A 13,467-nucleotide genomic window follows, 5' to 3' on the forward strand; every position below is an offset into this window, starting at 1 on the left:
GCTATTGATGATACAAATTTTTAAATTAATATGTGTTTAGGAAAAACAGTTTGTGATTATAATGACAGTATTTAATTTGCCACAAATGCTGTTGAGAGTTGCGGAAAGTATGGTAAAAAAGCTGAATAGTTTAATTTTTATAAAGAGTTTGATTTTAAACGAGGATTAGAAGGTAGTTCGATTAATTTTTATATATAAATAGTTATGCCGAATGATTAAATTAAGCCAATTGCAGAAAATAATGATTAATTCTTCGGACTTAGAGATTTGTATATTGTGATTTAATATTGTAATTTAAATTGTAAAAAGTGTAATAATCAAGATAAGTGTGATGATTGTCAAAATGGGTATTTTTTGTTTGAGGATAAATGTGTAGATAAATGTCCTGAAAATTCAATTCAGTAAGGTTAGTAATGTATTAGTTGTGATATTTATAAATGTAAAAGTTGTATTTCGGTAGGATTAATTTAATGTTCTAAATGTAAAAAAAATATGAATATTTTATCTAATAATTGTCCTAAATGATTATTTTAAATTTACATTATCATTATAATTATTTAACAAAAAGTGATATTTTATTAATTAAAATTCAAATTAATTTAATTCGTTTGTTTCTATTTGATAATTTTTTATTTTATGAAAAATTTTATAATTAAATTATAAATTATAATTAAAAAAATAAATTTTAAATCGTAAACATTGTATGGAAATTTATATAAATTATATTTTATTTTAGCGTTTTTACTAATGTTAATCAATATTTATATTTTTTATTTAATTTCTTAAAATATATTGTATTTAAATTGTTTCTTAGATTTAGATTTGATTTTTTTTGCTAAAAAAATGCTTTAAGAATAAAACAAATTTAATATAAATAAATAATTATGTAATAAAAAATATTTTCAATAAAAAATTATCAATAAATATTAAAACTTATATTAATTATATTCATTTTTTTAATTATTATAAAAAAAATTGAAAGTAATTAAATGAATATTACAGAATAAATTAAAAGTAAACAAGAGAAAATAAAAAGAAGAAATGTTTTCATAGAAATTCAAAATAAAAAACTTGAAGAAAAAAAAGAAGAACTATAAAACAATAAATAATTATATAATACTATATTAAAATAAATAAATAAATAGTAGTATATATATTTAAATATATTACTATTTTCACAAGAATTATTTGATTTTATAAATAAGCAACTAAATAAAATGAAATAATTCTTATTATTAAATTATATATATTATTAAAATACTTAAACTAATATTTTATTTTATAATTAAAATATTTAAAAATAAAAAAATTATAAATTTAAATATAAATGTAAAAGTTAATAAAAAAAAATATATATAAGAGATTAAATAAATTATAAATATAATATTTTTAATAAATATTAAAATTTTATTGAAATGTAAAAATAAAATTAAAAAGAAATTAAAAAAAAAAAACTTTATTTATAAATTTATAAAAAAAATATCATAAATATATGTAAATAATTGATAATTAAAAATATTTTATTATTTTTAAATATAATAATTCATATAAAGTATAAAATATAAAATAATAATTTGAAATTTATAAACTAAATAATTTTTACACTATTTTATTATTATTAAAAATATTATTATTATTATTATTAATATTATTATTATTATTATTATTTTCATTACTATTATTATTATTTTATTTCATTAATAAATTTATTTTTAAAATATTATCTTAAAATATTTATATGTATTATTATTTCACAAAATTTCATTTATTTTTTTTATATTTTTTTTTTATTTTTTTATAATAATATTTTCTAAAAAATGAAAGGTTATAAATAAAAAAAGTTCAGCATTATATTTATTTTATTTTTTAAAAAATAATAATTATTTAAATATTAAATTGAAGAATAATAATAATAAGAATTATAAATTTTAAAAAATAAACTAATATAAACTATAATAGAAATTCTAAATAATAATGTAAAATTTAAAATATCTAAAAATTATAAAATATACTATCTAAATTTTTTTAATTAAAATTTTAAATAACTTAATTAATTTACGTTTAACTTATTAAAGCAACTAAATTTATTAATTAAATATTTATTTTAAAGCCCAGCATTTTTATTTTTCCGCCTAAAATTTTTTAAAAATACAAACTGATATCTTATTCATAATATTTTTATATTGAATTTTATAATTTAATATTATAAAAAAATAATATATTAATTTTTAATTTATAATGAAAAAAAACTTAATATTATATGCTCATGGGTTTGGAGGAAGTGGATTTTCTAAAAAAGCAGAAATTTTATAAAAGCATTTCCCAGTATTATCTTTATCTTTACCTTTTTAGCCAAATTTAGCAATAGCAAATGTAGTTTTTTTACAAATAAAAATATTTTAATTATTATTTCTAGCTTGAGAATACATTAAAATACATTGATAGTAAATATGAAGTAACATTAATTGGGAGTTCTTTAGGAGGATATTACTAAATTTATTTAACAGAAAAATATAATTTGAAATGCGTATTAATAAACCCTTCGATTTAGCCATATCTAACGGCTGCAAAGTTTATTGGAATTAATTTTAGTTATTATGATTAGTCAAAATTCGAATGGAATTAAGTACATACTTAATCTTTATATCAGTATGAAGTTTAGAAAATTAATAATGAAAAGAATTACATGCTTTTTATTTAAAAAGGAGATGAAATTTTAGATTATAAAGTAGCATTAAAAAAATTTCCAAATGCATATTTAGATATTGAAGAAGGAGGTAATCACGAGTATTAAAATTTTGAAAAAAAAATGGATTTAATTAGAAAATTTATTAAAATATGATATTTTTTGTTAATTTATTGATTTTTCAATTATTAAAATAAAGAAAAATTTGATTATATTATAAAATTATAAAATATATAAAAGAATAAAAAAATAAAAAAATGTTTATTTATGAATTCTATGTTATGTTTGTATTAAAAATAAATCTCAATTATTAAGAAATAAATATTTAGTGATAAAAAATTTTTATGTAAAGTTTAAAGATAAGAAAAAAAAAAAAAAAAAAAATTAAATATAAAATTTAATTGATATAAAAAAAGAAAATTATAATATTTATTATTATATAAAAAAAGAAATTGTTAATAATAATTTGAAATCAAAATAATTATAAAAATAAAATAAATATATATATATATATTTTTATTTATTTTTATTAATAATATAATTTTTAATAATATAAATATAAAAAAATATAAATAATATAATTTATTAAATAAATTAAATAAAATTTATATTATATAAATTAAATAAAAAAAAAAAAAATTAATAAATAAAAAAATTAATATTGGCAAAAAATAAATAGAAAAAATCTGTAATTAATAAAATACTATATAAATAAAGAAAATAAGTATATATTTTATATATTTGAAAAATAAAATAAAAAATATATATAATTTATATAATATATATTATATATATTTATATATTTATATATTTATATATTTATATATTTATATACATTTATTAATATTTTTTTATATTTTTTTTCTTATTTAAATTTTACAAAGATAAATAAAATATAAATCTATTTTTTTTTATATATTTATCTCTAAATTTTTTACTTCTATAATATTTAATAATTATTATAATATTTTATTTTTTTATAATACTTAATAATAATTAAATATTTAGACTAAATAAATTTTATATTTATTAGATTTTTTTATAATATATAATAATAGAATATTTATATTATTAGTCATTATATTATTATTGTTTTCATTTTTTTTTATAATTCTTCATAAAATTCAAAATTAATATTTCTTTCTTTAATGAAATCATTCATATTTAAATTTTTTAAAATTTACGAATAATCTTCTTTATATTGAATAATAAGTCTTAAAAGTTAAAAATAATCTATTATTCTGCTTAAAAAATCAATAATAATTGTATCATCATTACTTAAACTTTCAAAATTATAATATTATTTATATACATTTTCCTATATTTTACTATTTATAACTTTAATCACATTTACAATTACCTAGTATATATAAAAAAAGAAATATTTATAATCTTCTTAGTTCTCTTTTCCTTCATAAATTAAATAATTATTGAATATTCTATTAAACTAATAATCAAATTAAGCTTCATCTTTGAACCTTTAATTATCTTTTACTCGTAAATAATAATTTCGATAATTACTATAAACTTCATAATAATATTAATTTATTTTTTTGAACATTTCCCTAAAGTTTTAACTTAATTAATATTCTTACCAATTTTAAATATTCAAAACGTTAACTCCTTTTTCCATTTATAAATTTTTAAGTATCTTTATTTGCAATATAAGATGTTTATTTAATAAAAAAAGAAGTTTTTCAATCAAAAAACTGTCTTCAAATATCTTAAAAAAACGAATATTGACTTCTATTTGATTTTTTAAAAAACGAACATTTTTACATATACATAAAAAATTTTCTAAATTTAAATCCTACATAATAAAATCATCTTATAAGATATTATTTTTTCTATTTAACAAAATGCAGTTATTGTTCTAAAATAAATATTGATTTTATTATTATTTGCTATTTTATTCTTTTTCTTTTAAATTATAAATATATTACATATATTTATTTCCTTCTTCTTTATTAAATTTAAAACGAGTACTATAATATTTATTCTATATTATATTTTAATTTGAATATGAATTATTATTTTACGAATTATTATTTGACATAGACTCGATTTTGAATCCAGATAATACTTATAAATTACTTTGTTGGAATTTTTTTTCGGTAAAAAAATCTGTTTTATTAAGTGCATTTAAATTCGTTTATTTATTTAAAAGAGAAGGAGTTTTAATAAGATTATTATTATTTAAGTTACTTTAATTATTTTTTATACTGGAAAAGTATTGCTTTTTAGGCGTATAATTTGAAGGTCTTTATTTAAGGGAAAAATCGCTTGAATTTTCTTATAATTATTTATTATTTTCTACTTAATATACTGATTTTGAACGATTTTCGTAGTTTTCAATTTGCTTTTTTGGAATAGGAGAACTCTATTTTTTGTTTTATTAAATTTTTTATTTGGTTTTTTTAGGATTTTGTGATAATTTTGGAGAATAATCTGTACTGCATGAATTCTTATAACTGTTATTTTATGGAAGAAGTTTCTTTTGTGGAGAAGGAGTTTTCTTAGTTTAATTTTGCTTCTCTTTGGAATTTGGAGTATCCTTTTTTTCTATTACTTTTTACAACTTTTATATGTATTCTTCAAAAAGAGGACAATTACACATTTCACTTATACTTAGTCGTTCATTTTCTTTAAATTATAAACATTTCGTCATAAAATTTATTAAAACTGTAGATACTTAAGAATCCTTTTAAGGGAATACTAAAGGAATATTATTCAATTTTTAGACTAAATCTACTACATTCATAGCCGGCCAAGGTGTTCTTCCGTATAATAGTTCATATAAAATTAAAGCAGTACTCCAAACATCACACTTAGAAGTATATTAAATCTTATTAAGAATTTAAGGAGCCATATAAAGAGGGGTTCCTACTAAAGAATTCATTAATTAGTCCTCAAGAGAAAGCAATTTTTTAGCAAACCCAAAATCAGTGATTTTAAAAATATCATTGTGAATTAAAATATTAGCCGGCTTTAAATCCCTATGTATAATATCATGTTTTGATAATTCTTACAATCCACTTATTATTTAAGAAATAATTTATATACATTTTTATTCTGAAAAAGATTTACACTTTTTCAAAAATTGGCGTAAATCGCCTTAATTGCAATATTCAGTTATTATATATGTATTATTCTTTGTTTAAAATACATCTAGCAATCTCACTATATGAGGATGTTTTAAACGCTTCATTATCTTTATTTCTGAACACAACATCTTCCATGCATAATCTGATTTTAATGTATGTATATTGATTGCCTTTATTGCAACTATTTAGTTGTTTTTTTGTTTATGCCAATATATACTGTTCCTGATGAACCTTTACCTATACACGCATTAAGTGAAAACGCATAATTTTCAATTAATTTTTCAGGTTAATATTTTTTAAGAAGTTCCATTCTTTTATGTTTAGTAATTTATTTAATTAATAATTTTTATTATTTTTATTAAATTTATTATTTTTTAATTATTTGATTGTTTAATTTTTTTATTAATTTAAATATTTGTTGTATAATTTTTATTATTTTTATATATTCTTAAATATTTTTATTAATGAAAAATAAGGTTATATCATAATATATTGAATTTAAAAGAAAATACATTATTATTAAAAATATTAAAATTAATTATAACTATAATATATATATATAATATAAATAAAATTATAATCTGAATTTAAAAAATTCGGATTATTAGATATAATTATAATATTAGATATAATAAAAAAAATATCAAAATATTTAAATATATAATCTATTTGTAAACAAAGAAATAAAATATATTAAATTATTAAAAAAAAAACTTTACAAAATAAAAATATTGAAAATTAAAAATAAAATAAATCTCAAATATTACTTGAATTAAAAATAATTTTTTTAAAAAATATTATTATGATAAAAAAATATAAATAAAAAATACAAATTTAAAAAGCCAAAAATATTATAATAAAAAATATATTTAATAAATAATATAAAAAATTTATAAAAAAATATGAAAAAAAAAGAATAATAAAAAAGAAAACATAATAAAAATAAATATAATAATATTAATAATAATAAATAATAATAATAATAATAATAATAATAATAAATAATAATAATAATAATAATATTAATATTAATGATAATAATAATAATTATTTTAATAATGATAATAATTTACTTTCTTTTTTTATTAATTTTTATTTTTTATTAAAATATATTATTTTATAATTCATTTTATACATTAAATTATTTTATATCTAATTTTTTTTTATATATAAATGATATTTATATACTTTTTATATTTTTTCAAAATTAAATATATTTAAATTTTTATATCTTTATTTTTTAAATATAAATTTTATTTATTTTTTTATTTTATTTAATTAATTATTTATTTTTATATTTTTTCAATTTTATTTTTTTTTTATATATATTTTTATTTTAAAATTTTTAAATATAATTATAGTTAATTTATAATAATTTATTTTCTAAATATTTATTATTTTATTTATAAATTAAAAGATTTAATTATTTTATAATATATTTAAAAAAAATAAAAAATATTTAATAGTTAGAAGAATATATAATCAATATTTTTATTAGTATTTTTATATATCATTGTCAATATTTTAGATATTCAATAAAAATTATTTTTAATTTTCAACAATTAGTATCGTTAATAACAATTATTTGTGTATTGAAAAAAATAATTTTTTAATATATATAATTTAAATTCTTACTAAATTTCAATTTTTTAATCAAATAATTTCAATAAATATATACTTAAATTTTCATATATAAAAATAATAATAAAATATATAATATATATTTGATATTATTTAATTAAAATGTATAAAAGAATTTCAAATAATAAATAAAATTAAATAGAAATAAATGAAATATTTTTATTATTAAAATAATATAAAAAAAAATAATTTGAAAATATCTTTTATAATAAAAATTATTATTAATATTATTTTAGATAATTTATTCTATTTTATATTAAATATAATACAATTTTTTTTTTCTTTTTATTTAAAAGATTTCGAAAGTTATAATTGTTTAATTTCATATCATCTTAAATATAATTTTTTTTATTGTATTCAACAAATATATAATATTTTAATATTATGACCCATCCTAAATTAAAAATATCTAATAAATATAGATGTTTCTAATAAAAAAATTGAGTTTAAGTCATTTTTTTAATCAAGATAATATACAAGCATTTTTAATTTTTAGTGTGATTAGAAATAATTATATAAATTAATTTATATAATTTAGGACTTTAAATTAGGTTGAATGTTTTGCTTTAAAAATTAAAAATGTTAATTATGATCACTTAAATGTTTAATTTAGAAATAAAATAAATAATTTAATTGAATAAAAAAATATTTTACTTTTATATAATTTATATAAAATAAAATTGTATAATTATATTAATATCTTTATTACAAACAATAATTATTCAAAAATAAAATAATAGTTATTACTTTTTACAAAATTTAAAAAAATGAAGACACTAAAATTTAATTATTAATAATTTTTTTAGACTTGTTTCTTGTTTTCTGACAAATTTATATTCAATTATAAATCTAGTATACATAAGTTATTTAAAATTCTGAGATTTTTTATTACTTAAAATAAGAAAAAATATTGATGTATTTTTTTTGAAAATGTATATGCTTTTAATTTTTATAAAAAAAATATTTTTTTGATTACTAAATTAAAATGATTGCATAAAGTTATTAAAAATATAAATAAAAACAAATGAAAAAAATAGAATCAATATTTATATATATATTTTATTATAACAATTAAATATCAAGAAAGAAAAACTATGTAAACAAAAGCAAAAATCATCAAAATTATAAATATCTATAAAAATAAAAAATAATATATTTAAAATTTAAAATTACCCTAAAAATTAATCCTCTTGTAGATGAAGCATATCTATAAGCATTCATTATATGTTGTTTTCCTTTTTCAACATTAATAATAGCAACATCAGTATCTTTATCAATTCTATTAAATTAAATATAAATAAAAATTCAATAATTATTTAAATTATTTTAAAAAAACCTATCAATCATAGTTTCATGCATTTTAACCATAGTACCAATTCTTACAAACATTTAAGAAACATTTTCTAATTATTATCTAATAACTTTCATTGCATCTGCTATTTAACTTTATTATTTTTCTTTGAAGTCTACTTTTTTATAAGTCTAACTTCTATTTATAAATTTATTCGAATCTTCAATATCTTCACTATTTAAAAGTAATATATAAAAATAATAATAAAAATTATAATATTACATATTACTATTAGAACTATTTAAAAATTAAGCGCCTGAAGCTCCAAACCTTCTTATTGCACCTTTGTCTTAAATATTTATTCTTTATTTAACTTATTAATTTTAACTTAAGTCCTATTTATAAAATTAAATTCATTTTAAAAGTAAATAATATAACATCTATTCTTTTATTTGTTATTTTCTTAAAATTATTTGCAATTTAAACAAATTATCCTTAAATTATTTCTATTATTACTTTATAAGCTTCATGTCCTGCTTTAGATTATTTAATGCATTCATCAGGTTTACTGTTTTATAATTCATTTATTCCATTTTAAATAGTATTTACATTCTCTTTAATTATCATTACTAATTCATTGATTTTAGCTTCTTCATTATTAAATAATCCTGATACATTTGATACTATTTAAATTAATTTAATTATTAATATTCATATTTATTTTTTTACAATTGTTTAATTCTATCAATTTTTTATTTGTTAGTTAAAGTTATTATCTTATTTCAGTAGATTTTTTAAAAAAGCCTTTTTTATAATATTTAATCACTTTAGTTTTATTAATATAAATATATATATAAAATACTGTTTTATAAATCTAATGTTTGTTATGGCTTTTTAGTTCCTGTAGAATATTTTTATGCGATTTCTAAAAATTTAGATGTTATGTTTTGTGCACTTATTCCGTTTTAGTTATAAATATTTCCCATCATAAATGGGTTAGAGTTTTTTATATATTATTATGACATTTTCTTTTATTTAATTTATTTATAATTATTCTAATTTTTAAGAAAATAAAATATATTATATAAAAAAATATTTTTAAAATCTGTTTAAAATAGAATTTATTATTTATTAATAATTAGTGATGTTACTAATACGGATCAAACTCATTTTAAATTCAGATTTTTTACTTTTTTTTGTGATTCATAATCTAATAGAAATTTTTTATGGTCTGTAATAACAATATAAAATAAAAGTTTATCTAAAAATCTAATAGATATAATGTTAATTAATTAGTAAATTCTAGAATTTTACACTTAATCACAAAAATAAATATCCCTATTAACTATAACCTCAAAAAAACCCAACCTAAAATACTGGATATTTTCATCTTAGGGCTGATGCAAAAGAAAATGATCAGAAATTAGATTAATTCGGATTTATTAATAAAATCACAAAATAATAATAATATCAAATTGTAATAATAATTAATAATCGCAAAACTTAAACTTTATGTCTCCTGTAATCAAAATAATATCTACTTTAAATAGCAATTCTTCATGTTAAACTACAAAAGCATAACAAATATAAAGCCTTATTTAAAACAAATATAATATATCCTCTAATTTAAAATCTTTACTATTATCCTCTTTCCCTGTTTTATTATAACTAAAATAATCCGAAACCTAAAGCTGACGAGCTTTATAAAAAACAATAATAAAAAAATAAAGCCATAGTGTAATAAAACAATATAGCTGCAGCATAATAAAACTACTTATAAATACACTTATTGAACAAAAACATATAAAATATAATCACTCATCATCACATATAATCATAAACCTACTAATTTTAATTATTCTTCATTAATTAATAAATCTTATTAAAAAGTGTAGAGTGTAGCAAACAAATATTTTAAAATTTACCTAGAATTCAGTTAGCCTTTTAGCCTACTACTTCATTCATAATAGAACTCTATATTAAAATAAATATATATATATATTATAAATATACTTTCAGTAAGTAAAGGCTTAAAATTATTGAAATAAAAATTATGTTCTATTTAAGTTATAATATCTGTAAAAAAAAGAACTTATAATCAAAGCTTTTAAAGACTATCTATCTTAAATCCTCTTTAATAAAAGGATTCAGATAAACTGGAGCAATATAAAATTTAACTTTGTTAAAATAAAAAGAATCACTTTAAAACTCATCAAGACTGCCCTATTAATGCCAAATTAATTAAATTTTAAAATAAGTTAATCTGTAATGAAGAATATACTCCAATTTAATATGTTAAAAGAATTCTTAATTTTATCTTTAAAATATAAAAATTATAGAAGGGTATAAATTAAAGGCTTTGAAACTCTACTGAAGTGTTTAGATTAAATGTAATGAATCCTCTTCTAGTCTAAAAGCATTATTGAATGACATTATAAATTTTTTATTTACATAATTAGTAGCTTTAGATTCTGTATGCTTATTTTTCTGAGTGACTTTAGAATTAAATAGTTTAGAAAAATAGTAATAATTAATAAATTAGCATCACTAATAATACAGATTCTTAAATATTGAATTATAAAATACACGGTTAAGAATAATATATTACTTAATAAAAATATATTTATTATTTTCAGTAATAAAATACAATTATCATTTTATAATAAAAAACAAAAACTTATATATAAAAGATTGCTAAAAAAAAGATATACTGAATATTATCAATCATTACATAAAGCTTATTTGCCTAATTTTTGATCTCCAAACTTTTTTCGACAAAATAATTAATCAATTTTTAAAATAATTATAAAGCAACAATTCATTTTTTAAATTTTAATATTAGTTAATTTTTAATTTTCATAAACAATAAATAACACAATTTGCATTTTTGTATATGGATGTATATATTTATAAAAATCTTAATTTTAAATTTGTATTTATATATATTACTTTTTTTATTTAAAAAAATATCGAATTTTTAATTTTTTATATTATATAAATATGCTTGAATCTTACAACATATAAATATTTAATTTTAATCAACATTATGCATTTAATAATAAAAATTATATATTTTTATCAATTTTATATAATTAATAAATTTTAAAAATATATAATTAATAGCATAATATAAATAAGTTTGATTTTAAAATACTTTAAAAGTATATAATTAATAGCTTAAGATATATAATTTGATTTTTATGTATAAAATTTTTAATATTTTATATAACAAATTTTATAACGACAAGTTCTCATTTTATGTGCTTTATATAAATATAATTATATACTTATCTTTCTTTAAATTATATTTTGTTTTTTTGTGAACAAAAATAATATAAATTATAAAAAATTATATTATTATTTTTTGTAAATGGATATTATGACTTCCCATATTTTATACCAAAGTACTTATGTAAGTTTATATTATTAATATTAAATTATAAAACGACTCCCAAAAAAAAAAAAAAAAAAAAAAAGAATAATTTATTAATTAAATACGAAGTTTTTTTTTAAACAAAAAAAGAAAAAAAAAAATTATTATAAAAGTAATAAATAAATCGTTTTTATTTTCAAAACTTATCAAACAAATTTTAATTAATTAGAATATCTTTAAACTTATTTAATATTTTTTCTTAAAATTATTTTTGAAATTCTTAATTTTAAGAAATAATTTTTTCTCTTTGCCCTTCCTTCCATTCCCCAAACTTGCAATTTCCTTTTTATATGTAAAATAAGCCTTTTCCATTTTATTTTCCATTTTTCCATTCTCCGACATATTTTTTACCATCAGGCCATATAAATATACCTTAACCATCTTTTTTATCATCTAAATAATCTCCAATATACATTCTTCCATCAAGCCAAGTAAAAATGCCGTTTCCATTCATTTTATTGTTTTTCCATTCTCCTTAATATTTTCTTCCATCATTCCATGTATAAACTCCTTTTCCTTCAATATCATTATTAATAAATTCGCCTTCATAAGTAGAATTATCTGCCCAAATAAATTTTCCTAATCCACATTTTAATCCTAATTTATAATTTCCTTGATATTAAGCGCCATCTTTCCAAATTTCAATACCTTTCTAAAATGTTAACATATTTTTTTTTATTAAATAAAAACCTTTCCCATGTTATTAATCATCAAGCCATTCACCTTCATATTTAGATCCATCCTTATGAATATAAATTCCTAATCCATGGGATTTATGGTTTTTCCAATTTCCAATATAAATATCTCCATTAGCATGTATTAATCTTCCATAGCCCTAAGCTTTATCATTAACCCAAAAGCCTTCATAAATAGAACCATCTTTCCACACCTGAATACCTTTTCCGTATTTACATTCATTTGCCCATTCTCCTATATAAATAGCCCCATTTTTTAAAATTATAGGGTTTTTAAAAAAACGCTTATGAAATTCTTCTGATTAAGTTTCTGGGTAATCAGAATCATTAAATTAAAAAGGAGGCCTTTGTATAGAATTCTATAGATGTTATTAGGCAAATTCTAATAAGAGTTTATCTACTTTTTAATTATAGTTTTAAATTTATATTTAAGTAAATTAACGACGGGCTAACCATCCTCTAATTAAACTTTAAATTTTTATTATACTTTTTATTATTTCATATTCTAAGTTATAATTATTTGATCCTATTTCTCTATTTATCGGCTTATATTATATTTCTGATAAATTTTATTCAGTTGTTTATTTTACACAGGTACAATTTACATTTCCCATTTT

At 15.5% G+C, this 13,467-nt stretch overlaps 4 protein-coding genes across 4 annotated transcripts, besides 30 other annotated features; 1 reads left to right on the forward strand and 3 right to left on the reverse strand. All coding sequences in view use genetic code 6, as the record gives it.

The window, feature by feature from the left end:
* The first annotated feature begins 271 nt into the window (after nt 1-271).
* Nucleotides 272-305: a microsatellite.
* A 1,300-nt stretch (nt 306-1,605) lies between these two features.
* Nucleotides 1,606-1,694: a microsatellite.
* On the reverse strand, nt 1,695-5,918 carry IMG5_053970 (protein kinase domain protein; the record flags this gene model as incomplete). Its single annotated transcript, XM_004037345.1, has 3 exons — nt 1,695-1,724; nt 4,667-5,216; nt 5,302-5,918. The coding sequence occupies 3 exons, from the start codon at nt 5,916-5,918 to the stop codon at nt 1,695-1,697; spliced, it is 1,197 nt and encodes a 398-aa protein (XP_004037393.1).
* Nucleotides 1,764-1,797: a microsatellite.
* Nucleotides 1,767-1,797: a microsatellite.
* Nucleotides 2,180-2,249: a microsatellite.
* On the forward strand, nt 2,239-2,842 carry IMG5_053980 (hypothetical protein; the record flags this gene model as incomplete). Its single annotated transcript, XM_004037344.1, has 2 exons — nt 2,239-2,373; nt 2,417-2,842. 2 exons carry the CDS (start codon nt 2,239-2,241, stop codon nt 2,840-2,842), a joined length of 561 nt encoding a protein of 186 aa, XP_004037392.1.
* Nucleotides 3,076-3,138: a microsatellite.
* Nucleotides 3,156-3,189: a microsatellite.
* Nucleotides 3,218-3,291: a microsatellite.
* Nucleotides 3,303-3,341: a microsatellite.
* Nucleotides 3,446-3,533: a microsatellite.
* Nucleotides 3,447-3,520: a microsatellite.
* Nucleotides 3,450-3,520: a microsatellite.
* Nucleotides 3,465-3,545: a microsatellite.
* Nucleotides 5,919-6,117: 199 nt separating the features above from the next.
* Nucleotides 6,118-6,174: a microsatellite.
* Nucleotides 6,122-6,171: a microsatellite.
* Nucleotides 6,131-6,256: a microsatellite.
* Nucleotides 6,133-6,254: a microsatellite.
* Nucleotides 6,154-6,227: a microsatellite.
* Nucleotides 6,154-6,230: a microsatellite.
* Nucleotides 6,197-6,252: a microsatellite.
* A 378-nt stretch (nt 6,257-6,634) lies between the features above and the next one.
* Nucleotides 6,635-6,674: a microsatellite.
* Nucleotides 6,675-6,684: 10 nt separating this feature from the next.
* Nucleotides 6,685-6,747: a microsatellite.
* Nucleotides 6,724-6,859: a microsatellite.
* A 9-nt stretch (nt 6,860-6,868) lies between these two features.
* Nucleotides 6,869-6,911: a microsatellite.
* A 128-nt stretch (nt 6,912-7,039) lies between these two features.
* Nucleotides 7,040-7,113: a microsatellite.
* Nucleotides 7,040-7,129: a microsatellite.
* Nucleotides 7,041-7,113: a microsatellite.
* Nucleotides 7,130-8,509: 1,380 nt separating the features above from the next.
* Nucleotides 8,510-9,747, reverse strand: IMG5_053990 (snare domain protein; the record flags this gene model as incomplete). Its single annotated transcript, XM_004037346.1, has 5 exons — nt 8,510-8,563; nt 8,605-8,710; nt 8,768-8,956; nt 9,066-9,405; nt 9,585-9,747. The coding sequence occupies 5 exons, from the start codon at nt 9,745-9,747 to the stop codon at nt 8,510-8,512; spliced, it is 852 nt and encodes a 283-aa protein (XP_004037394.1).
* Nucleotides 8,894-8,930: a microsatellite.
* Nucleotides 8,962-9,000: a microsatellite.
* Nucleotides 9,748-11,331: 1,584 nt separating the features above from the next.
* Nucleotides 11,332-11,395: a microsatellite.
* An 896-nt stretch (nt 11,396-12,291) lies between these two features.
* Nucleotides 12,292-13,464, reverse strand: IMG5_054000 (MORN repeat protein; the record flags this gene model as incomplete). Its single annotated transcript, XM_004037347.1, has 2 exons — nt 12,292-12,803; nt 12,846-13,464. 2 exons carry the CDS (start codon nt 13,462-13,464, stop codon nt 12,292-12,294), a joined length of 1,131 nt encoding a protein of 376 aa, XP_004037395.1.
* Between the last annotated feature and the right edge of the window lie 3 nt (nt 13,465-13,467).

The sequence above is a fragment of the Ichthyophthirius multifiliis genome (genome assembly GCF_000220395.1).
Source record: "Ichthyophthirius multifiliis unplaced genomic scaffold scaff_1120509250183, whole genome shotgun sequence".
Classification (NCBI taxonomy): domain Eukaryota; phylum Ciliophora; class Oligohymenophorea; order Hymenostomatida; genus Ichthyophthirius; species Ichthyophthirius multifiliis.